This window comes from Elephas maximus, chromosome 12 (genome assembly GCF_024166365.1).
Source record: "Elephas maximus indicus isolate mEleMax1 chromosome 12, mEleMax1 primary haplotype, whole genome shotgun sequence".
Lineage (NCBI taxonomy): Eukaryota > Metazoa > Chordata > Mammalia > Proboscidea > Elephantidae > Elephas > Elephas maximus.
Window position 1 is genome coordinate 83,576,928 of NC_064830.1, and position 24,476 is coordinate 83,601,403.

At 50.8% G+C, this 24,476-nt stretch overlaps 1 protein-coding gene and 1 long non-coding RNA gene across 2 annotated transcripts in view; one reads left to right on the forward strand and one right to left on the reverse strand.

Annotated features, from left to right (window-relative positions):
• The window catches only part of SCNN1B (sodium channel epithelial 1 subunit beta), an 85,159-nt gene extending 60,768 nt beyond the window's left edge, over window positions 1–24,391 (forward strand). The window contains exons 5-13 of the mRNA XM_049903397.1: window positions 11,899–12,002; window positions 13,581–13,744; window positions 14,048–14,155; window positions 18,280–18,397; window positions 20,012–20,087; window positions 20,179–20,236; window positions 21,137–21,198; window positions 23,231–23,306; window positions 23,554–24,391. Coding sequence (XP_049759354.1) covers window positions 11,899–12,002; window positions 13,581–13,744; window positions 14,048–14,155; window positions 18,280–18,397; window positions 20,012–20,087; window positions 20,179–20,236; window positions 21,137–21,198; window positions 23,231–23,306; window positions 23,554–23,934 — 1,147 coding nt within the window. The 3' untranslated portion in view covers window positions 23,935–24,391. The remainder of the gene's footprint in view (window positions 1–11,898; window positions 12,003–13,580; window positions 13,745–14,047; window positions 14,156–18,279; window positions 18,398–20,011; window positions 20,088–20,178; window positions 20,237–21,136; window positions 21,199–23,230; window positions 23,307–23,553) is intronic.
• On the reverse strand, window positions 13–8,604 carry LOC126086764 (uncharacterized). Its single transcript, XR_007519584.1, has 3 exons — window positions 7,786–8,604; window positions 3,945–4,054; window positions 13–204 (listed from the first exon to the last, which is right to left on the reverse strand). It is a non-coding gene; the product is annotated as an uncharacterized LOC126086764 (long non-coding RNA).
• Window positions 24,392–24,476: the final 85 nt, after the last annotated feature.

The window sequence follows — 24,476 nt, forward strand, 5'->3', positions numbered from 1 at the left end:
TGAGCACCCAGCCAGCCCCCTCCTCTCAGAGACTGGAGAGTGTTGAGGCTAGGAACCCAGATTGCCAAAGTTCAAATCCTGGCTCAGCCACTTACCAGCTGTCTGCACCACAGTTTTCTGTGTCTCAGTGTCTCGGGCTGGGTTTCCTGGAAGCTGAGCCTGAGACTGGGATGCATTAAAGGCTCCATGATGCACTGAGTGAATCTAGGAAAAATGTGTAAGGAAAGCAGGATTTGTGGAAAGAGCAAGGACGTGGTCTCTGATGAAGTTTAGCCTCGGGTTGATCCTCCCTTGAACAAGAGAAAACCAGTTGCCATGGAGTTGACTCTGACTCACGGAGACCCCATGTATATTAGAGTAGAACTGTACTCCATAGGGTTGTCAGTGGCTGATTTTTTGGAAGTAGATTGCCAGGCCTTCCTTCAGAGGCACCTCTGGGTGAATTCAAACCTCCAACCTTTCCCTTAGCAGGCAAGCACATTAACAGTTTGCACTACCCAGGGACTCCAGGGCTGGCCTTTTGTACCCCCACATCAGCCTGTGGGCTCTCTCCAGGAGGCCGGGGTAGGGTATCCTAAGTTCCCAGGCAAGGAGGCCATCATCAGCCCAGGGTGGTCCCAGGAGAAGGGGACGCTGAGAGTTACCAGCCTCCACCCTCAGCACCTGGGGTATGGGTACACCAGCCCAACGCAAGGGATCTGGGGTGAGGGCACTCCAGAATCTACCCTCAGTTTTTTCATCTCTAAAACAGGGACAATAATCGTACTTACCTCACAGAGTTGCTGTGAAGAGTAAATGAGTTGGCTTACGTCAGCACTCAGAAGAGGGCTATGTTTAGGTGTTTGCTGTAAATATTATTTTTCCCTAACCACCCTGAACATTCAGAGGGTGGCAGAATGCGGGCAACGTTAGCCCAGAAAGTCTGGTTCTTCTTGTAACTAACTAGTCCACAGATTCCCACGTCCTTTGCCTCCCCGGCTCCTAACAAACCAAACCCAGGCAAACTAGAGTACAGGCAGCCCCCAGGTTACGAACAAGATCTGTTCCTGTGTCTTTAAGTCAAGTTTGTATGTAAGTCGGCACAGGTGCATACGGTGACCCCGGGAACTGCCTGCACTGGGAACCAACAACCAGACTGCAATTAAAGAGAATGTTGGCACATTGTGAAAAAAGTAACTAATGTCACTGAACACTTTGTGTAGAAATTATCAAATGAGAACCTAATTTGCTGTGTAAACTTTTACAGAAAAAAAAATATATGTGTATTTTTTAAATCCTGGGCCTAGGAGCCCAGTTCTGTCCACACCTCCTGTGGCACCACACGACTGGCAGGAGCACATAGGTAGGCAGGTGGCGAACAGCAAGGGCACTGCAGAAACCCCAGGGCCCTAGCCTGCCCATGGCAACACCTCCAGGTGTGGGAGGGGCTGGGCCACACCTGCCTTGCCCCCTTACCCCCTCACCGCACCCCCACCCACCACCCCCAACTTCAGCCTGTCCAGTTCCCTAGAGTTGCTGACGTCCTACTGCTCTGAAGCTTCAAATTCTCCCACTCCAGTCCTCTGGGAGAAGGTCTTCTTGCTGAGTCTCGCTGCTTTGGGCACATGCCAGGCTTCAAGTCTCACCCTCCTGGGACCATGGTGTTGCCTTGTGTTCTGTTGACAAGCCTAAGCCCAGCTCTCTCAACTCATGAACCTTCAGGAACCTCTATTGAGAATCTGCTGAAAGCTATGGACTCTGTGCCCCCTAAAACAGGCAGGCATCTTATATGTAATGTCAGGGAATTCGAGGCCCATCAAGCAGGGCACTTATGGCCCTTTTGTTTTAATTATGGCCTAGAAGTAGAAGGGAGTTCCTGGATGGTACAAATGGTTAAGCTCTAGATTACTAACCAAAAGGTTGGTGGTTCGAAGCTACTCAGAAGAAAGGCCTGGCAATGTGCTTCTGAAAGGTCACAGCCACGAAAACTCCATGGAGCACAGTTCTACTGTGACATATATGGGTCCACCATGAGTCAGAGTTGCCTTAATGGCAACTGGTTACAGGTAGAAGAATTACAAGATGGCACCCAGGCTGATGGGACATGACTTGTGGACTACTGCTTAGCCCCTGGTTGCAGGCTGAATTTCAACCCCCAGTTCCTTGGCCAGGAGCCTTTGTGACGAGCACACCTGTCCACCCCTGCCTGACAGCCCTGCCATAAGACTGGGGATACCCAAAGTGTAAGGTACACAGACTCATCTCTACTCAACTAAAAGAGAGAGATGTAATACTGTAATTTCAAATATATGGCCCACTGCTCAGTAAGAGTATGTCCTGGAGTTAGAGTAAGGGGGAAACTAGGAAAATTAGGATCTGCTAAGATCTGCTGTCAGGCCCCAGTGTGTGCCCCTTCCCACTGGGCAGGATCCCAGTGTACAAACACACACCTTTTGTATGCAGCACGGGCCCTAAACCAAGCAATGCCATAGGCTGCTCCAGAGCTGGATTCAGCTAGACTGGGCTGGACCAACTGGGGGATGGTATATGTGTTGCCAACATGGTGCCCCTCAAAGGGAGTCTCATATAGACTGAGGGTGAGGGATGGATGGTCCCCAAAAGGGAAAGTGTTAGCAGAAAAATGGGGAATGGGTCACTGATGGACAGGCAAAACCTCTGGTATTGGCCATATAACCTCTGTGGTGTGGCCATGGCTGAGGAGACAGTTTAATGAAGGAGTCAAAGACTTGGGCTCTGGGTTCAAATCCTAACTCTAGCTTATACTGTGTGACCTTGAATGAGTGTCTTAGCCTTGCCGTGCCTCAGTTTTCCTCCTCTGTAAAATCAGGGTAATCATAGTGCCTACCCTATAGGGTTGTTTTTAATATTGAATGAGTTAATACACATAAAGGGCTCAGTAGTGCTGGGCTCATTAAGTAATAGTTGTTACTATTACAGTAAAACCTGAGAAAGCCGAAACCTGTGTAAGGCAGAAACCTGTCAGAAAAACTCAAATATTTTCCACAAAGAGAGAGCGATAGAATTGGTAAGACTGCACCCTGTCAATAGTGGAAAACTTGGAGGATCCAGAAAAACAAGTCAGTGCTGTATAGTTCCAGCTCTCACAGGTTTCGCTGTATTAGACCCACATTTGACAAGGAACACAAATTCAATAACGCTGCTGGCATTTTTGAGCCCTGTCTGCGTGCCAGGGACTATTCTAAGCCCTTTGAAGCCCCAAAACCAAACCCTCTGCTGTCAAGTCGATTCCAGTTCGTAGCAACCCTAATAGGACAGGGTAGGACTGCCCCATAGGGTTTCCAAGGCTATAATCTTTACGGACTTCTGCAGAGCGACTGGTGGGTTTGAACCACCAACCTTTTGGTTAGCAGCTGGGTGCTTTAGCCACCATGACACCAAGCCTCCTTATTCTAAGCACTTTATATGTATGTAAAACTGTTTTAACACTGACAACAAACCCTTGAGAAAGATACTATTATTTCTCCATTTTAGAGATGATGGAACTGAGGCCCAGAGAGGTTAAGTTACATGTCTGGGGTCACACAACTAGTAAGTAGAAGAACTAGGAGGTATGACCAGCTGTGTGGGCACCCACCCCACGTCACTGTACCACCGCATAAGAGAATGACATTATCATCGTCCCTCTCTGCCCACCTTCTCGCTAACCTATTTCCCCAGCCCTTGGCAGCTGTGAGTAAAAGGTGCCACCCAACCCCCTGGAGCAGAAACCTCACAGTCAACCCAACTCCGTGCTCTCCCTCACTCTCGCAGCTAGCTGGTCACTCACCTTGCTGAGTCAGCCTCTGATCCAGGGAAGTGCCTCTCTGCCCTCCCCAGTGCTGCCCTCCCAACACTGGCTCCTGCTTCCTCTCCTTCAGACTCCATTCTTTCCCCCTTGGACTCAGACCTGCCACTGAGGAATCTTGCAAAGAAAAATAGGTCACCTTGTTGGCTCCCTGTGTCCCAAGGCAGAGCTGAGAGTTTCCGGGGTTGTCTGTGTGCCAGGGGCTGAGGGTTTCACGGGAGTCACAGTCACATCCAGTCTCCACATAATCTTTGGAATAAATACAATGATTATCCCCATTTTACAGATGAGGAAAACAGAGGCAGAAGGAGATAAAATGACTTGACGAAAGACACAAAGCTAGTCAGGTGTCAGAACCGAGACTCCACAGCCCATTGGCTCCAGTTACTTGACCAGGCTATACTCTGTGTTGACACCCTTCTCTCCTCCCGGGATTCCGTCTCCTTCTCCTCTGAGAGAACATCTCAGCATTCCCTTCTCCTGCTAGGGGAGCTGGGGGGCATTTGTAGAAAAGCGTGCTGGCCTTGGAATCAGGCATAGTTCCAACCCTACCTTGGCCACTTGTAGGCTCTGCCTCCTTGGCCAAGTCACTTCTCTCTGAGCCTTAGTTTCCTTGTCTGTAAAATGGACCAATTACGCTATTTGCTTCAGAGGGCTATTGAGGAAATTAGACAAGATGGCACATGTCGAGGGCTTGAAACCAAAAAACCAAACCTGTTGCCGTTGAGTCCATTCTGACTCATAGCGATGCTATAGGACAGAGTAGAACTGCCCCATAGGATTTATAAGGCTGTAATCTTTACGGGAGCAGACGGCCACATCTTTCTCCCATGGAGCAGTTGGTGGGTTCCAACCGCTGACCTTTTGGTTAGCAGCCAAGCACTTAACCACTGTGCCACCAAGGCTCCTTTGTCAGGGGCTTAGCACATGACAAATAATCAAGCAGCAGCAGCTGCAAGTGGTTGTGCTGGTGAATGGTTTGGTGTATATTTTCACCACAACAAAAAAAAGGAGAGGGGAGGGGGGTGGGGGGGAGCAGCTTCACTATTAGGGAAATATGGGGCACTTATGGACCCTGACACAAAACTGCGTGGGTTTATATCCCAACTCTGTGTGTTGCTGGGCATGCTACTTAACCTTTCTGTGCCTCAGTTTCCTCATCTAGAGAATGAGGATAGTGAAATGACCTCATAGGGCTGTTGTGGGGACTAAATGGTTAATATATGTAAAGTGCTTAGAACTGCCTGGCCCATGGTAAGCAACACGTAAGCTTTTTTTTCTTTTAATTTTACATGTTTTAGGTGAAAGTTTACAGCACAAATTAATTTCTCATTCGAGAAATTTATACACGAATTGTTTTGTGACATTGGTTGCCATCCCCGTAATGTGTCAGCACTCTCCCCCTTTCCCTTTCCACCACAGGTTCCCTGTGTCCATTCGCCCAGGCTTCCTGTCTCTTCCTGTCTGTGCTTTTGAGCAGGTGTTGCCCATTTGGTCTTGTATACTTGATCGAACTGAGACGCGTGTTCCTCACGTGTGTTATTGTTTTATAGGCCTGTCTGCATAAGCATTTTTTAAATCAGCTTGTTATTCTGGAATCATTTTAGATTTACAGAAAAGCTGTGAAAGTAGTCCGCAGAGCTCCTGTGTACCCCTCACTCAACTGCCCGTATCGTCAACATCTCACATCACTGTGGTACAAGAAACCAGGAGGGACACATCCTTCTAGCTAAACTTGACACTTTATTCAGATTTCACCCATTTTCCCCAGGCTCATTCCACAGCCCCATCCAGGAGGCCATGTTTCTCTTAGTCCTTGTGTCTCCTTAGTCTCCTCAGATCTATGACAGTTTCTCGGTCTTTCCTTGGTTTTGATGACCATGACAGTTTTGGGAAGTACTGGTCAAATACTTTGTAGAGTGTCCCTCAATTTGCGTTTGTCTGTTTTTCCCACGGGAGCCCTGGTGATGCAGTTTGTCTGCTAACCAAAAGGTTGGTGGTTCGCACCCACCAGCTGCTCCAAGGGAGAAAGACAGCTTCCATAAAGGTTTACAGTCTCAGAAACCTTATCGGGTAGTTCTACTGTCCTGTAGGGTCACTATAAGTCAGAATCGACTCGACAGCAACGGGTACTGTTTTCCCATGGTTAGACAGGGGCGCATCATATCATATCAGGGGTGCACGACACCCCTGGTGATGGTCACCTTCATCACTTGGTTAAGGAAGTGTTTGCTGGGTCTCTCCACTACAACGTGTCTATTCTCCCCTTTCCACGCTGTGCCCTGACTCACTAAGTCCAGTCTAACTGGGGGGCGGGGTGGAAGGGGCTTAAGTGTCCCTGTCCTGGAGGGGGTATATATCTTATCTGTAATTCTTCTGTGGGAAAGATTTGTCTTGTCTCCGCAATTCATTTATCTATTCGATCATTTCTTTGTTCTAGTGTGAAAAAAACAAAAAACCATTGCCGTGAAGTCGATTCCGACTCATAGCAACCCTAAAGGACAGAGTAGAATTGCCCCACGGGGTTTCCAGGGAACGCCTGGTAGATTTGAACTGCTGACGTTTTAGTTAGCAGCCGTAGCTCTTGATCACTACACCACCAGGGTTTCTTATGAACTGGGGTATATTTGTCTTATACACTGGGTTGTAATCCAATACCACATTATTTTCTTGCTCAAATTCTTCCCCCTTTGGCCACTGGCAGTCGGCTCCTGTGGCTGTTTGACCATGTCGTTATCCATTTGTTTGAGCATTTCCTTGCTTTTTGGCACTAGACGATGCTCCAGAGCTAGAATCAGACAGTTGTCCAAGAAGCCCTGGGAGTATATAAGCATTTATTATTATTATTATTATTATTATTACTACTACTACTATTATTACTTTAGTTGGAGCCTTTGTGGCACAGTGGTTAAGCACTCGATTGCTAACCAAAAAGGTCAGCAGTTTGAATCTACCAGCCACTCCTGGGAAACTCTATGGGGGTATTCTACTCTGTCTCATCGGGTCACTATGAGTCGGAATTGACTTGACGGCAACAGGTTTGGGTTGGGTTTTATTATTACTTCAGGGATTACCCAAATAGCTTGTGCCCCAGGAAGCCTTCCCTGGCCCCTGGCCTGCATCTGGGCCACACAGTATGGCTGCTGCTATACTGCTTCCTGCTTCATGGTCTGTTGTGGAAAGTGTGCAGGCCTTTGGGCCCAGCCTTGCCCCAGGAAAGGTGTGTGGAGAGAAAAATCTGACTTGGGGGCTGGAGGCAGCTGTGCTGGGAGCAGCCTCTTGGGGTAAAGAGCGTTGTCAACAAGCAAATGGTTGGCACGTACAGCAAGACCAAGAACACTGCCCTGGGCAGGAGAGGATCCAGCCTCACCCTGCCAGCCTCATGCTCCTGGGCTACCCCTGTCTAGACTGTTTCTTGGGAACACTGTGTCCCCACGCCCCTAGGGTGGGGTCACTCCTCCAGAGCAGTGCCCGGCTTGAGCTGGTTTGCCTGCACTGTGCCTTCCCATGGCCACAGCCCTGACCCCACAGTGCCTGCCCATGGCTCTTCTCCCTCCAGGCCTTGCCTTTGCTGTGCACCCGCCCAGTGTACCCTTGCTCCTGCCCCACCCCCTTGACATGGCCACCTCCTTATCATCCTCAATGTCTCTGCTCAGGCCTCACCTCCCCCAAGAAACTGTCCCTGGCCCCAACCCCCCCATCGAGGGAATTAGGTGTCCCCTCCTCTATGCTTATCTCTGTTGGTGCCCTTATCACATATTATAATTTATTCAGCAAATATTTACTGAATGTCTGTCTACTATGTACCAGGCGGTGGGGACAGAGCAGGGAGCGGTAGCAGCCAACATTTGTTGAGTATGACAGTATGCTAGGCATCTAACCCCAACCCGAGCCCTGTAGGGTGAGTGCTGTAATTATCCCCGTGTTACAGGTGGGAAAAGTGAGGCACAGAGAAGTCAAGTGACTTCCCCCAAGCTCACCAGCTAGTTAAGTGTCAGAACTGGAATTCACATCCAGGCAATCTGGCTCTGAGCCCGTGTTCTTGGCCTCTGGCCTCTTCTCCCTCGAGACAGGCAAATTCACTGTCATTATTGGCTTAGGTTCTAATGCAGGAGGCAGCTGAAAAGCAAGAAATAAATAAAGAAAATACTTTCAGATATTGATGCATGCTGTGAAGGGAATTCACTTACTTACCACTTGTTTTCTAGTCAACTCAGTCATGGCGTCCCCATGCACGTCAGAGTAGAACTGTGCTCCATAGGGTTTTCATTGGCTGATTTTTTTTTCAGAAGTAGATTGCCAGGACTTTCTTCTGAGGTACCTCACAGCAAACTCAAGCCACCAACCTTTTGGTTAGCAGCCAGGCACATTATCAGTTTGCACTACCCCGGGATGCTTATAAAGGAAAGAAACAGGTGGAAACGATGGAGAGTAAATGGAAAAGGAAGTGAGGGATGAGGAGAAGCCAGCTCTTTGAAGAGCTGTGAAAGAATATTCCAGGCAGAAGGATGAGCAGGTACAAAGGCCTTGAGTTTGGCAACATCTTGGAGTGTCACTGCAGCGCAGGGAACGATGCGGAGAAGGCCAAGGTAGGGAGTTTGCATTTTATTCTGTGAGCAACGAGAAGCCATTAGAAGGTTCTAAGCAGAGGTGTGCCATGGTTTAAACAGAGGCTGTGCAGGAGCCTCTGGGTGGTGCAAACAGTTAGTGTGATTAACAAGCTTGGCTGCTAACCAAAAGGTTGGAGGTTGAAGTCTGCCCGGATGCACCTTGGAAGAAAGGCCTGGCAACCTACTTCCGAAAAATCAGCCATTGAAAACTCTATGGAGCACAGTTCTACTTTGACACACATGGGGTCGCTGTGAGTGGACATCAACTTGACAGCAACTGGTATCTGACTGCTGTACAGTGGGAAGATTTTCAGGGAGCAAGAGGGGAAGCTGAGGCTTCTTCGGGAATCCAGGAGTGAGCTGCTGGTGGCTTGACCAGGGTGGGCACCTTCATCATGGAGAGAAGCAGACGAGCTAGAGATCCATGTTGAGAAGAGAACTGCCAAGACATTGCTGTGTGTCCTCCACCAAGCTGGAGGCTTTCAAGAGCTGCACCATCTTGTTTGTCTTGGTGTCCCTAGCCCAGTACCTGCCTCAATAAATGTTTGTTGAGTGAAGAAAGGTGATTCCCCTTTCACCGCTGAGGAAAGCAAAGCTCAGAGGTTGATAAAGAGCCCAAATCAGTCAGGCAGTGACAGAGCCAGGGTTACACCCGTATCGGATTTCATACCCTGCCCTGGGATCACCTCCCTCTGTCAGTAGATGGGGTGAAACAAAAGACACAGGAAATAGCTTCCTTATCGGAAAATATTAAATTTATATATGTATATGGAGCCCTGGTGGAGCAGTGGTTAAGAACTCAGGCTGCTAACCAAAAGGTCAGTAGTTCAAATCCACCAACTGCTGCTTGGAAACCCTATGGGGCAGCTCTACTCTGTCCTATAGGGTCGTTACGAGTCGCAATCGACTCAACAGCAACGGGATTTTTAACTTGAAAATAGGGACAAATAATACTTAACCTTATGGAGTTTTTCTCTAATTTTTTTGTTGTTGCTGCTATTGAGATTATACACAGCAAAACACACAGCAATTCAGCAGTTTCTACATGTATGATTCAGTGGCATTGGTTACTGTCTTCGAGTTGCGCAACCATTTTCATCCTCCTTTTCTGAGTTGTGCCTCCTCTGTTAACATTACCTCACTGCCCGCTAAGATTCCTATCTAATCTTTCAACTTCCTGTTGTCAATTTGATGCCATGTAGATAGTTCTTAAAAGAGCATAATGCTCAAGGCAGACCTTTTTTTACTAGTTAAGCTGAACTATTGTTTGGTCTCACAATGTATTTGTTGAAGAAACTGGGTTATTTATCCTGTTGAGCTCCCCAGAGTCTAGATTTTGCTGATTGACTCTCTGTGGTGTCTTTTAACATGTTCCTCTGTCCCCAGGACTTCCTGTAAATGATAGAGATAATTCAGGTCTGATTTCTTTGTGGTAAGACCACTCCTGACCTCTTCAGTCAGGAGACACACAGCTTCTGGCCCCCATTAATGCTCACCACCTAAATCCATTTAGCAAAAAAGAAACTACCTACCATCGAGTTCACGTCAACTCATGGTGACCCCATATATGTCAGGGCAGAACTGTGCTCCATAGGATTTTCAATGGCTGATTTTTTGGAAGTAGATGACCAAGCCTTCCTTCCAAGACACCTCTGGTTAGACTTGAATCTCCAGTCTTTCAGTTAGGAGCCAAGTGGGTTAACCATTTGCACAACTCCATTTAATTCATTAAACCAAAAAACCAAACCTATTGCTGTCGAGTTGAATTCTGACTCTTAGTGACCCTCTAGGACAGAGTACAACTACCGCATAGGGTTTCCAAGGTTGTAATCTTTATGGAAGCAGACTGCTGCATCTTTCTCCTGTGGAGTAGACCACCGACCTTTTGGTTAGCAGCCAACCACTTGACCCTGCACCCCAGGGCTCCTTATATAAATGCATTTAACCCAAAACCAAACCCACTGCCATCAAGTCGATTCCAACTCATAGCGACCCTACAGGACAGAGTAGAACTGCCCCATAGAGTTTCCAAGGAGCACCTGGTAGATTTGAACCGCCAACCTCTTGGTTAGCAGCCGTAGTACTTAACCACTACACCACCAGGGTTTCCATATAATGCGTTAGGGGTTGCAAAATGATGAAATTTTAGTTGGGTCATCCCTTCTTCAGTTATTAGCTCGGTCAAACTAGAACTCTTTTGACAGATATACTGCAAGAAGAAAAATAAAAGTGAGATGAAGGGGCGTCCATAGATTAAAAGAGACTTATCAATCAATCACAACATGTTAACATTATTTGGATCCTGATTTAAACAAATAAATTGTGGGGGGGGGGAGAAGCATTTATGAGACAACTGGTAGTGTGAACTGAATATTTAATAATATTAAAGAATCTTTATTATTTGTTTTAAGCATGTTAATCATATTTTTTAAGAGTTTTCATTTTCAGAGATACATATGGGAATGTTTACAAATAAAATCATGATGTCTGAGATTTGCTTCAAAATCATATGGGAGGGGAATTGGGGGGAGGTTTACAGACAAAACAAGACTGACTACAGGGTGATTGATGATTGTTGAACTGATGAGATTTGTTATTCTCATTTTTTTTGTTTGAAATATTCCATAAGAAAAATGAAAAAAAAAAAAAAAACTCTCTTTTCTGACACTACATTATATAGTCCCTACCACAGTCAGGGAAACTCTGGTGGCATAGTGGTTAAGTGCTATGGCTGCTAATCAAAAGGTCGGCAGTTCAAATCCACCAGGTGCTCCTTGGAAACTCCGTGGGGCAGTTCTGCTCCATCCTATAGGATCACTAGGAGTTGGAATCGACTCGACGGCAATGGGTTTGGTTTTTTTTTTGGTACCACAGTCAGCATCTTTACAGAAGCATTTTTTTTTCCATCAAATTATTCTCTTAGTAAACATTTACGTGACGTAAGTTAGAAACTGGTATAAGGCTCTTCATCCCCTTCTTTTGAAGTTCTCTCTTTCCTCAGCTTCTCTTCCACCTCCAGATTCGAGTCCCCTCTCTCTGACCCTCCATCTCAGTCCACTTTTCTCTCTTTGTCTGAGTTCCTGAGTTTCCCAGACCACCTCTATGGGCTCTGCCAGCTCCTTCGAGCAAAGACTGTCTGGAACAACCCTCTTAACTCTTAGGCTCCTACGAGACCATGTATGTGAGACAAATGAAAACAGCTAAGAAATTTCTCTCATAATCCTTGACTAAGCCAGAGAGACTGCCTTCCCCTTTCTGTCTGGGAACCTCCTTTCTGGCTTCTGCACCGACGCAGGGGGATGACCAGAATGACCTGTTGCTCACCTCCCCTTCGTGGGCCTCTCTGAGCAGGAAGCAGAGAGCAGGGAGGAGCTGTGGGCCCCTCTGCACGGTGCTCCTGACAGCAACACAGGCAGAGGAGCAGGCTAGGGGAGGCATGGGCTGGGCTGCACCCTGCTCTCCAGCTGATGGTCTTTCTCGTAGGAACTTCACCTCCATCTTCTACCCCGAATATGGCAACTGTTACATCTTCAACTGGGGCATGACAGATAAGATCCTCCCCTCCGCCAACCCCGGAGCTGAGTTTGGTAAGTCTTGGCTCATGAGTCTTCGCCAAGAGACTTGTAACTCCCCACCACGTGGGGCTGAAGACAAACTTACCATCAGGTGTCAAGGGACAGTATTGAGGGTTAGCCAGCACAAAGAGGAGGGGCTGTTATTGAGTCTCTACTGTGGGCCAGGGGAGGCTGGGCCAGCTGCTCTCCCAGCCACGATCTCACCCAATGCTTGTAATCCTCAGGGTAAGGACTGTTGTTCCCATTTTGCTGATGAGCAAAGTGAGGATTTGGAAGCAGTACAGCTTCTTGGTCAGAAGCTCAAGTTCCCAACGCCTGGCTCGAATTCCAGCTCCAGCACTTACTCACTGGGTGACCCTGAGCATGAGACTTTACTTCTTGAAGCCTTAGTTTCTTTATTCAGAGAATGGGCACAAAAAATAGTACTCGGTGACCTCATTGAGTCATTGCGGCATAAAGCAGGCAAACAGCTCATCACAGTGCCTGGCGAGAAGTGGTGGTGGTGTTAGCTGCCCTCCAGTCAGCCTGGACTCATGGTGACCCCATGCGCAACGGAAGGAAACGCTGCCCAGTCCTGCACCATCCCATGATTAGTTGAGGACTGGACTGTTGTCTCCGTAGGGTTTCCACTGGCTGGGGTTTTCAGAAGTAGATCACCAGGCCCTTCCTCCTAGTCTAGAGCTCCACTGAAACCTGTTTATCGTAGCAAGACGCAAGCCTCCACCGACAGATGGGTGGTGGCTACGCATGAGGTACATTGGCTGGGAATCAAAAATAGGTCTCCTGCACGGGAGGCAAGAATTCCCAATATATGCAGGATAAAACCAAAAACCAAACCCAGTGCCATTGAGTCGATTCCAACTCAGCAACCCTATAGGACAAAGTAGAACTGCTCCATAGAGTTTCCAGGGAGCGCCTGGCGGATTCGAACGGCCGACCCTTTGGTTAGCAGCCATAGCACTTAACCACTACACCACCAGGGTTTCCATATGCAGGACGTCCTGAGAAACGTTTGCAGAAGTTGACCGGTAAGTGGCAGAGCTCTTAGCCTCTTGGAGGAGAGACACAGAGACAGAGAGCGAAGGAATAAAGAGGAGAAAGTGGGGTGTGACTGCTGACGGTTCTGCTTCTGTGGAGGTTGATGCATTGACTGGGTTCCTCAGGAAAGGCTGGCAAACCTGGGCAGGCCATGCTTTCAGGCTGTGAGCCTGGCATGAGGGGAAGCAAATCCTTCCTCTCGCCCCTCAGGTCTGCCCTCCCCAGCAACCAAGAGGTGTGTTGTCATTCAGTGGCCTTCCGGGCTGCTGGCTAAGAGGATGTGCTTTGTGGAAAAGAGATTATGGGGGCAAGAGGGGCCCAGGTAGGAGGCTATGCAGAGCCCATGTCAGAGATGGTGGTGGATTGGACTAGGATGACAGCCTTGGAGAAGGCAGCAAGGTTGAGGGGTCTGGGTTTTCCAAAGCTGAGCCAGCTTCCCTAACAAGCCCGGGAGATGTCTTTGGCTGGAGTGGCCTTGGACAAGTTGAGGGTAGATCTCCCCTCAACCTTGCGGAGCAAGTTCATGCAACCTTTGGCCCACCTTCCCCTCAGGCCTGAAGCTGATCCTGGACATAGGTCAGGAAGACTACGTGCCCTTCCTCACGTCCACGGCTGGGGCCCGGCTGATGCTGCATGAGCAAAAGTCCTACCCCTTCATCAAAGACGAGGGCATCTACGCCATGGCAGGGACGGAGACATCCATTGGGGTGCTGGTGGTATGACCTGGTGTCCAAGGGCAGCCCAAGAGCAGGGACCCGAGCCTCCCCCAAGCCCTACCCCCGCTTACAGTCCACCCTTGCTTCACCTTATGGCTGGACCCACCAGCGCAGCCATTCCCTGGGGGAAGCAAGCTCCCTCTGGCGCCCCCTCTGGTGCCTGCTGAGGCCTGCAGCTCTCCCTCCTTCCAGCATCCCCTACTCCAGGCAGGCTTGATACTCTCAAGAGCTAATAGGGAAGGAGGTTCAGAGGGGGCTTCTTGGCAGTGATCAGGACTCCCACGAGCAATCCTTCTGACACAGGACAAGCTGGAGCGCAAGGGCAGGCCCTACAGCCAGTGCACCATGAACGGCTCCGACGTCCCCATCCGAAACCTCTACAGTGACCACAACACGACCTACTCCATCCAGGTGGGCAGACAGTGCAGAGCCGCCGGGCCTGAGGCCTCAGGTCTCTGGGGGAGCTGGCCCCAGCAAGGCTGGCTCTGCTGGATTTGTGTAGTTGGCCATGGGGCATCCTGGGGCCCAGGGCTGGTCACCTCTCAGCCCTACCTGGGCAGGTGTGCCCTTGGGGATGTCCAGGATTCTAGGGATCCCACTCTGGGGTCTTCCAAGAGTGCTTGGTATGTGTAAGGCACTGTGCTAAAGGCTTTAAATATATCATTCGATCCTTACAACACTTCTATGAGGCAATAATATTCTAATAATAGCAGCATTTATAGGGATTGTCATGTGCTAGGCAGGCACTGTTCCCAGGACTTTACATGTATTAAATCATTTCATCCTCACCACCACTGCCACCAGTTGTCACTAAGTCGGTTCTGACTCATGGTGATCTCATTTGTTTCAGAGTAGAACTGTGCGCCATAGGTTTTCAATGGCTGATGTTTCACAAGCAGATCACCAGGCCTTTCTTCCGAGGCCCCTCTGGGTAGACTTGAACCTCCAACCTTTCTGTTAGTAGCCGAGCACATTAACGCTTTGCACCACCCAGGAACTCATTTTACCTGAGAAATTCCTCTTTGTATCTGACTTCAGTCCCCCTTACTGACTGGGGGCAACTGGGGGCTTCTCTCTTGTGCCAATCTCCTGAGAGGCCTCAGACCAGCCCCAGTGGAGAGGGCACGCTGAATCCTGGCAAAGATGACAAAAATGACCTCTTGCTAATACTTCCTCTCCCAGCCCAGTTGGCCTCTGGGGTTTGCATTGCCCTGTCCTTCCTCCCATGCCCTTCCTTGGCAGATAAGGAAACTGAGGCACAACACGGGGTAGCCAAGTGCTGCCTCCATGTCTGAAAGCCCAAGCTTGGCATGGGTTTCCCTTTTCCTTAGTCACAGGAAATTGGCCCTCCTGGGTGCGAGGCCAATGACTGCCCACTATGCCCCACCCCACACTGACCTACTGGTTTGGCCACCTCCTGTCTGGAGGGGATCCTACCTGCCATGCAGGACTCTGGGAATCTTCTGAGCCTCTGGAGGTGTCTTAGTCATCTAGTGCTGCTATAACAAAAATACCAAAAGTGGATGGCCTTAACAAAAAGAAGTTTATTTCCTCACAGTAAAGTAGGCTATAAGTCCAAATTCAGGGCGTCAGCTCCAGGGGGAGTCTTTCTGTCTGTCGCCCTTCTCGTCAGTCTTCCCCCTTGCCAGGAACTTCTCTGCGCAGGGACCCCAGGTTCAAACGATGTGCTCTGCTCCTGGCACTGCTTTCTTGGTGGTATGAGATTTCCCCCCTATCTGCTCACTTCCCTTTCCGTTTTCTCTCTTGAGAGATAAAAGGTGGTGTAGGCCACACTCCAGGGAAACTCCCTTTACATTGGATCAGGGATGTGACCTTAGCAAGGGTTTACAGTTCCAACCTAATCCTCTTTAACATAAAATTACAATCACAAAATGGAGGACAACTACACAGTACTGGGAATCACGGCCCAGCCAAACTGATACACACGTTTTAGGGGGGACATAATTCAATCCATGACAGGAGGGACAGACAGACAGGGTAGAGACCTCATTCCAGAAACACCTCAGTCCTTGCTTCTTCCAGTGCAGTAGCCATTCTGGCCAAAGGCCTTCACCAAGACCCAGGCCTGTTCAGTGCTCTGGCCATGCTCACCCCACTCAGACCAGGAGCAGCCCTGGGCCCACCCCCAGCCTCAGACCCAGGGCCTGGAAGCATAAGACACTTGGCCAAAGTCACAGCTCCTTGCCTGCCCCACTGCCTCCGGGCTCAGCTCTGGCTCCTCCTGGCTTTGCCATCTTATCTCCTAGCCAGTCTGCATTTCCTGCTCCAGCGGAGCCCACATATGTCAGGTAGGCCTGGGAAGGAGCAGTCAGGAGGGTCAGAGGAGGAGGTGCACCCATTGGCTGTAGGGGAGGAGGTCTCTGGGAAGGCTTCTTGGAGGGGTGGGCCAAGTTGAGAGAGCTAGAGAGCAGGCGGGGTGGGCACGTGAGGCACGCAGAGCCTGGAGTCCGTGTGCTCAGAGGTTAGGAAACTGGACAAGGGGAAAACATGAATAACAGCTGCTTCCATTTATTGAGCGCTTGCTAAATGCCTGACGCCAGGCTGAGTTACCCAGATGAGCTCAATGAATCCTCCCTGTGGCAGGAGACAGGTGTATCTAGTACCCTCCTTCATCTTTGAGGAAAAGGCTCAGAGCTTAATCACTTGCCCCAGGACACACAGTTGGTCTCTGTAAAAGTGGCGTGGCAGATGGCGTCTGACCTCCTCTAATTTCACAAGGGAGGAGGAGAATCAAGATCAACAGCCCAAGGCTGACTCTTGTGAGGCAAGGTTAGACATACCTCCTCTCTCCAACCTGCCTACCAATTCTGCCACCAACCATCCCTCCCACACAGTCTCTACTTCTCTGCTGGGTTTGATAATTCGTTGCAGTGGCCACACAGAACTCACAGACCATGCTCACAGTTATAGGGTTTGTTAGGGAAGTAACAGGTTACAATTCAGGATCAGGAATACTCAGGATATAGTTCTTCCATCAGGACAGCCTCTTCTCAGCTGTGCCCACAGGCAGGCCTCTCTCTGGCCCTCGAACTCTCGGCCCCTTGGCCCAGCCTCTGCCCTGCTCAGGCAAATGTTAGAAAGCTCTTTAGCTCCACCATAGGTGCCCAGGGGGACCGCACCCCACAAGGAACCCTCTTGCCCGAAGGCGCTCAGCTCTCTCGCTCTGTGGTTTGGCATACCCACGGTATAACTTCCTTGTTCCACGGTTCAGGAAACCCACTGCACCATCTCATGCTGGTCTCCTAGTTCTGCTGCTACCACTTCTCTGCCACTACCTTTCAAGATTTTGTACCATCTCCCGTGTTACAGCTCTCTCCTGTCTCCTGGGTCTAGAAGGTTCTCAGCACAGGGACCTTGGTTGCAAAGGACATGCTCCACTCCCGTCTCTTCTTGGTAGTAGTGAGATCCACCCTTTCCACCTATGGGATGGCTAATTTTAAGCCTAGGGGGATGGCAAAACTGACCAATCCCCTTGTTATGGTTCCATACACCTTATTTGCATGGTCCCACACCTACAAGCATGCCATGCACCTTATTTGCATTTTTAGCTAGTTGTCCAATCCCCTTGGTTGGGCCACAAGTGCCGTATTTGCATAGTCCCACCCAATCATTTGGTGGGAGTTAACAAGATCATGGCAAGAAAGGCCACATAAAAGTGATCCATCACACCACATTCCCTGAGTGGACTAAAACCAGGTACACTGGGGCAGCTGAGTCCCTTTTCTTCCTCCTGCATATCCAGGAGACATCCTACAGACACCAGCGGCAGCTCACTTCCTTTTTCATCAGCTCTGAGCATTCAAAGATCCTCCTACTTGCTTTCACCAAGCTTTTTCCTCCAGGAAGCAGCAGTATGCGGCAAGCTTCCCCATCTTCCTCAGGACTTCTCTGAGTCCCTATGTTTACAGAGCTCAGAAGGGGGATAACATCCTGTATTACATATACAAGCTATCTAAGTGTTGGAAGTCCCTGGGAGGTGTTAACAGTGAACGTACTTGACTGCTAACTTAAAGGTTGGAAATTTGAGTCTACCCAGAGGTGCCTCAAAGAAAGGCCCTTCCATCTACTTCCAAAAAACAGCCATTGAAAACCCTGTGGAGCTCAGTTCTACTCTTACACACATGGGGTTGTCATGAGTTGGATCAACTCCATGGCAAGTGATTTTTTCTAAATCTAAGTGTAAGTTTATTACTGGGGCAAGGCCACACCTCCTCATGTCATCTCAGGTACCCCAGCTCTGAACAGTGGCAGGGGCCCAACCTCAGAGAGCTGGACTGCTGGAGTCTGGCCCAGGTCCATCTGTGGAGGCACAGCAGGAAGGACAGCCATGCCCTGGTTGCAGTCAGGAGCAGCTCTGCCCTTTCAGCACCTCTTTTCAGCTGAAAGGGCACCTCCCCGGGCTCCTGTGCCTCCCAGCTCCCTTAGGCTGTGCGTTAACATCCCTGGGCCCCTTCCCCCTGGGACTAGGGCTGGGACATCATGCACCATGTCTGTGTTCTCCCCTGTCCCCCCAGGCCTGTCTTCGCTCTTGCTTCCAAGACCACATGATCCAAAACTGCAGCTGTGGCCACTACCTGTACCCACTGCCCCATGGGGAGAAATACTGCAACAACCAGGACTTCCCAGACTGGGGTGAGGGGGGCCCATGGGTATCAGTGCCCTCACCAGCTGGGGCCATTGCCCACAAAGCCTCTGACAGTAAAGGAGAAGGCAGATCTCAGTGCCCTCCACGGGGCCCAGGGACTGTCCCTGTGGGGTCACTAAGGGACTGGTGGGGGGAGGGAAGGTGCAGACCATACCCCCTAATGCAGTCCGAGGGGGTGACACCAAGATGGCCTCAGGGCCCGTGGAGGTGGCGCCACCAAGGCAGTGACATCACTAGGATTGGTGTCACCTGTTACCCAGTACAGTAACTTGTCACCACCCGCCACCCAGTCACCTGCCAGTCAGGGTATGGACAGGCCACAGACCTCTCCATTGGGCAGAGAGGAGGGTCTCCGCCTTAGCCAATGGGAGAGGGAAAGAGCTACGGGGGAGCCTCCTGTGGCGGGGCAGGGAGGGGCGGGGCTGCATGGCAATGGGGTTGGCCTTCCACAGGGGCTGGGGCCAGGCCTGGCCACTCCACCCACGAGGCAGGAGGGGGTTGTTCACTAGCAGGCCCCCGGGAGGTGGGGGGAGTGATACCATGAGTTACCACAGTGGGTGCACCAATCCTAGTGACACCACTGCAGGGACCGGCCAGGGCCCTCCATGGTGCCACAGCCCCTTCGCACCAGCCTACACCTCCTTTCTGCAGGGGCCAGCTCCCCTCCACACTTGGAGTCCATGAAGCGTATGCTTGAACCATGTATGTGCAGGAGTGCATTTGTCCACGTGGGCATGTGGCTGTGTGCCACGTCAGTGCCCCCATGCATGAGCCAGGATGTATGGCTGCCAGCAAGCACACGCATATGTGCATTTGTGTTTTCACATGCGCACGTGAAAGGCATTCTGCGTCTGTTGGGACACTGATGCACATGTATGTATGTGTGCTCAGGCATGGGTGTGAATTGCTTTCCAGGGCTTCACTGTGCACTCAGGTTTGTATACACATGTATGTGTGTGCACACATCCACAAGGCTGTGTGTATTCTCAGCACATGTGCCCCTATGTGCTCACTGGGTCTCTCTGTGGGGTGCTAGGGTGGGAGGGGAGAGGGACAAAGCCACTAACATAAAAGTGGCCTCCAAGGACTGGAAACCTGAAGCCACAAGGGGAGGAGCCCCTCTGGGCTCACTGAGCTGGAGGTCTGGCCTGGGAGCCCTGGTGGCATGAAGGTCAAACACTGTGGATGCTAGTAGGGAAAAGGGGAGAGTCCCACCACTGCTTAAAGCCAGCAAAACGTACAGACAAAAAGGGAAAACTTGATTCCTTCCGGCCACCCATCTCTTTGTGTAAGACCCCTGAGCAGGGACAGGAAGGATGAGCGAGGGGAAAGCTGCTCTGATCCCTGCTGGACTGGGCCCAGAATGTCTGGGAGAGGATCCTTCAGGCCAGGCTGGGGAGATTCTTCATGACAAGAGAGCTTAGACTGAGAGTCTCACGTATCTTTAGCTGCCCAGGGCCCTGGGAATCCCTCTCTGAACACAAGGAGAACAGAAGAGCCAGCCTCTCTCCCAGCCCCCGTGTGGCCCCGGGGCTTGAGGGAGAGGGGGGCACCTAGAGATGCCCCCTAAACTCTTGCCCCCCTGCCTCTCTCCTGCTCAGCCTACTGCTACTCAGCTCTGCGGATGAGTGTGAAGCAGAGGGAGGTCTGCATCAGCAACTGCCGGGAGTCCTGCAAGTGAGTCAGTGCGAGGGGCAGCCAGGCACCTTGGTGGGCAGGGTGGAAGACAGAGTTGGCAGGACAGAACAGTGTGACTTTTCTTTTCCAGTGACACCAAGTATAAGATGACCATCTCCATGGCCCAGTGGCCTTCCGATTCCTCGGAGGTGAGATGATGGAGTGGCCAAGACCCCCGGTCGTTGGGCTGGGGACAGGTCTGGGGACAGGCCTGCAGGCTATTTGGAGCTTTGGGGAGGGTGCTTCCTAATTTCCTCCCTCCCTCCCTCCACCCCCCACCCTTCCTCCCTTCCTTCCTCTTTCTTCCCTCCCTCCTTCTCCCTTCCTCTCTTCCCTCCATTCCCCACCTCCTCCCTCCCTCGATTCCTCCCTTCCTTAACTTTCTTCCCTCCCTTCCTCTCTTCCCTCCATCCCCCACTTTTTCCCTCCCTTTCTTTCTTCTTCCTTCTCTCTCTTCCTTCCTTTCTCCTTCCCTCCCTCCCTCTCACCAGTATTCCCCCAGACATTTTGCCAGGGACATAGCAGTGGACAGGACGAAGTTCCTGCCCTTATGCAGCTTATATTCCAGTCAGAGAGACAGACAATATACAGAAACACAAATAAGATCATCTCAAAGTGTGATAATGGCTGTGACAGAAATAAACGGGATGATGAGAGAGACACCACTCTAGATAGGTTTCAGGAAGGGCTTCTCTATAAAGGTGACATCTGAGCTTAAACCTGAAGGATGAGACTGAGCCATCCACGGGCAGGGCTGGGGAGAACATTCCAGGCAGAGGGAACCGCAAGCACAAGGGTGAAGGTGGGCAAGAGCTGGGGACAGGGTGGCTGGGCCTAGAGGGGAAGAGTCCGGAGACCTGAGTTCCTTCTCCCCCATAACAGCAGCCATAACTGGGACTATTAGAGTCTTCCTTCTCCTCAACCCAACACATGGTCCCCAGAGGGTTTAGAAAGGTAGAGGGTCTGCCTCCCCACAGGGAGCAAGGGCCATGATTCGGAGGAAGTGTTGCAGGTGCCATTTTCTTTCCAGCTGCCTTCTTGTTTTCCAGGACTGGATTTTCTACATCTTGTCCAATGAGCGGGACCAAACTGACAATATCACCATAAGCAGGTGAGCCTACAGTCTGGCCAGGACTGGAGAAGGCAGAGACAGGGAGGAACCAGAGCCCAGGGGGAGGGATTTGGCCACAGGGCAGCTACTCAGAAACCTTCTTCCACTGATCAGAACCAGGAGCAAGCCTGGAAGAGGGATGTCTGGGAGTGAGCAGCAGCCAAGGGATTCAGAGTCTACCACTTCCTAAAAGACAGCCTGTTCTCCCAGTTTAACACCTATCCATCCATCCACGCATTCATCCCTCCTTCAGCCATCCTTCCATTCATCCATCTATCCACTCAGCTCTTAATGCCTCCATTCCTCCATCATCCATCCTTCCACCCATCCATCATCCATCCTTCCATTCATCCATCCATCCAGTTATTAATGCCTCCATCCCTCCATCATCCATCCTTGCACTTATCCATCCCTCTTTCATCTATCCTTCCATTCATCCCCCCATCCATCTATCCACTCACTCATTTATCCATCCCTCCATCCATTCATCCCTCTATCATCCATCTTTCCATTGGCCCACCTCTCCATCCATTCACATGGAGACGCAAGGCCCATGGCATCAGGAAGGTGAAGTCTAGAAAGGACAGAGATAGGCCAACAAGTGATGAAAGACTGTACAAAACCCTCAGGGGAGGATCTTCTATCTGCCTGAGAGATAAGGGAGGTCTGTATAGGAAGATAACACTTGAGCTGACTCTCCAAGGAGGAGTAGGAACTACTCAGATAAATAAGGACAGGCAAATATGTCCAAGAAGAAGATACAGCTTGGCCAAAGGCCTGGAGGCATGACAGCACAGCCTTTCTGGGGACCATCAGGTGTAACAGAGGAGCCCACCTGGCCACCCAATGCCCCCAGTAGAGGCACAAGGCAGAGAAGTCTGCTGCACATAGGCTGGGCGTTAGGGAGCTCAAAGCTAATTCTTTGGGCTGTCTCAGGCCAGAGTACCTGCACAGTAAGGATCAGCATGAATCCAATCCCCAAAATGTAGAGACTGATCTAATCTTCATATCGCCACTTCTCCGTTCTTATCACTAGCCACCCTCGTGGCACTCTCTCTGACTCTGGCCACCTAGAGCTAGGTCAGTGCTCAAAAGTGAAAAGGATGGTTCCTTCAGACTGCCAAAGTCACATACTGGCTGCAAATTTGGAAAGGCCACAGGACACCCCAATGTTCTGATCTGCTGGCCACAAATTTCGGGCTGCTTTCTCACTATTCCTTCAGGGTGCCACCCACAAGCTTGGGAGTCTACATGACACCCTTACTTTCTGACCTGCTGGCTCCTACCACCCCCTTGGCTTCAAAATTCACTAAGATTCACAGAATTCACAGAGAGCATACCACATTTGGAGGAGCCCTGCTGGTACAGTGGTTAAGAGCTATGGCGAGCTACGGCTGCTAACCAAAAGGTCAGCAATTCAAATCCACCAGCCACTCCTTGGAAACCCTATGGGGCAGTTCTACTCTGTCCTATAGGGTCACTAGGAGTCAGAATCGACTTGATGGCAGTGGGTTTTGTTTTGTTTTGTATACCATACTTATGAGTACGGATTTATTATAACCAAAAAAGATATAATAAAGAGATGCATAGGGCTAGGTCTGGGAGGGTTCCCAATGTGGAGCTTCCATGTCCCAAGGAATGCACTTCCCTCCCAAAAGCAGATGTTTTTGCCAACCAGGAAGCTCTCTGAGCCTCCATGTTCAGGGCTTTTATCAGCCAGTCTTGCATGACAGGCTAAATTATGCCTCCTGAGGCTAGTTGTTATTGGCCTCCAAGGTGAGTCTTTCCTGGTCTGGCCAGTGCCCACTTGCCAACACAAATTATCAGGTATGGCCAGAGGGGGCTGGGAAGGGCAGCACTTTAGGGTCTTGCTTGGTTATTACCATTCATGGAAATAGGCTTGTAAGAAACTCAGGCCAGAGGAGGGTAGGGAGGCCCCTGGACTGCATTTCCAGCATGTGTGTGTGTCTGTCTGTGTGTGCCTTGGGGGAGGATGAGGCTATAGTCTCAGCCCTCTGGGTGCTTCCTGTAGGAAGGGAGTTGTCAAGCTCAACATCTACTTCCAAGAATTCAACTATCGCACCATCCAGGAGTCACCAGCTAACAACGTGAGTTTGGAAGACTCCTGACACAGCAGCCCTACCCTCCTTTGTTACCCTGAGGGTGGGGAGGGTCCTGAACCCAGTGGGATAGGGCAGTCCCTAGCAATCCCAACTTATTTCCTTGGGCTGAACTGGTCACCCTTTTTATACTTCACGCCCAACAACCCACCTCTCAGGAGCCTGAGGCTGGGCTCTAGGCAAGAATTTGTGCCTGGCCCAGCCCTGCCAGGCCTCAGCCTCCTTTCCCCTACAGATCGTCTGGCTGCTCTCCAGCCTGGGTGGCCAGTTTGGCTTCTGGATGGGGGGCTCGGTGCTGTGCCTTATCGAGTTTGGTGAGATTATCATTGACTTCGTGTGGATCACCATCATCAAGCTGGTGGCCTTCTCCAAGAGCCTGCGGCAGAGGCAGGCCCAGACCCGCTATGCGGGCCCGCCCCCCACGGTGGCCGAGCTGGTAGAGGCCCACACCAACTTCAGCTTCCAGCCCGACGTGGCCGACCTTGGCCCTGACAGTGGAGCCTATGCTGATGGGCGGACCCTGCCCATCCCAGGCACCCCACCCCCCAACTATGACTCCCTGCGCCTGCAGCCACTGGATGTCATCGAGTCTGACAGTGAGGGTGATGCCATCTAGCCCCTGCCCCTGCCCATCCCAGGAAGCTCAAGGACACATGCCTGAGAAGCCATATGGTGCCTTCTCCAAAGGGCGGGACAGTAGATATCCAAGCCCAGGGCCTTGTCCCTCTGCTCACCTACCAAAGAGCCAGGGCTCCATGGGGTCGTGGTGCTGGTACAGGGTGTGAGAATTGTATTCTCACCTGCTTCCTACCCACATCCCCAGCCTGCCCTGGTCCTCAGCCTGGGATGTCCCCAGCTAGGCCCCAGAGACCCCAGAACTCCCTCCTGTGACAACAGGCCGCTTCCCTCCCAGTGCCAGTCACCATCTGCCTGGAGAGGGACAAGTGGGCCTTCTCTGCCTTCCTGGCTTTGGCTGACCTCTGTGAACAGGCTCAGGGAGGGCAAGGGGAGCATCAGGCACAGGGCCCTGCCAGCTGGCACCTGTTCTGTTCTGGAAAATAAAAGCAGAAAACACCGAGTCAAGCTCTGTTCTTTGATGGGGGTGGTGGGCAGGGGAAGTGGGGGGTTTGGCCGCAGTGCCCCAACCCATGTCTGAGG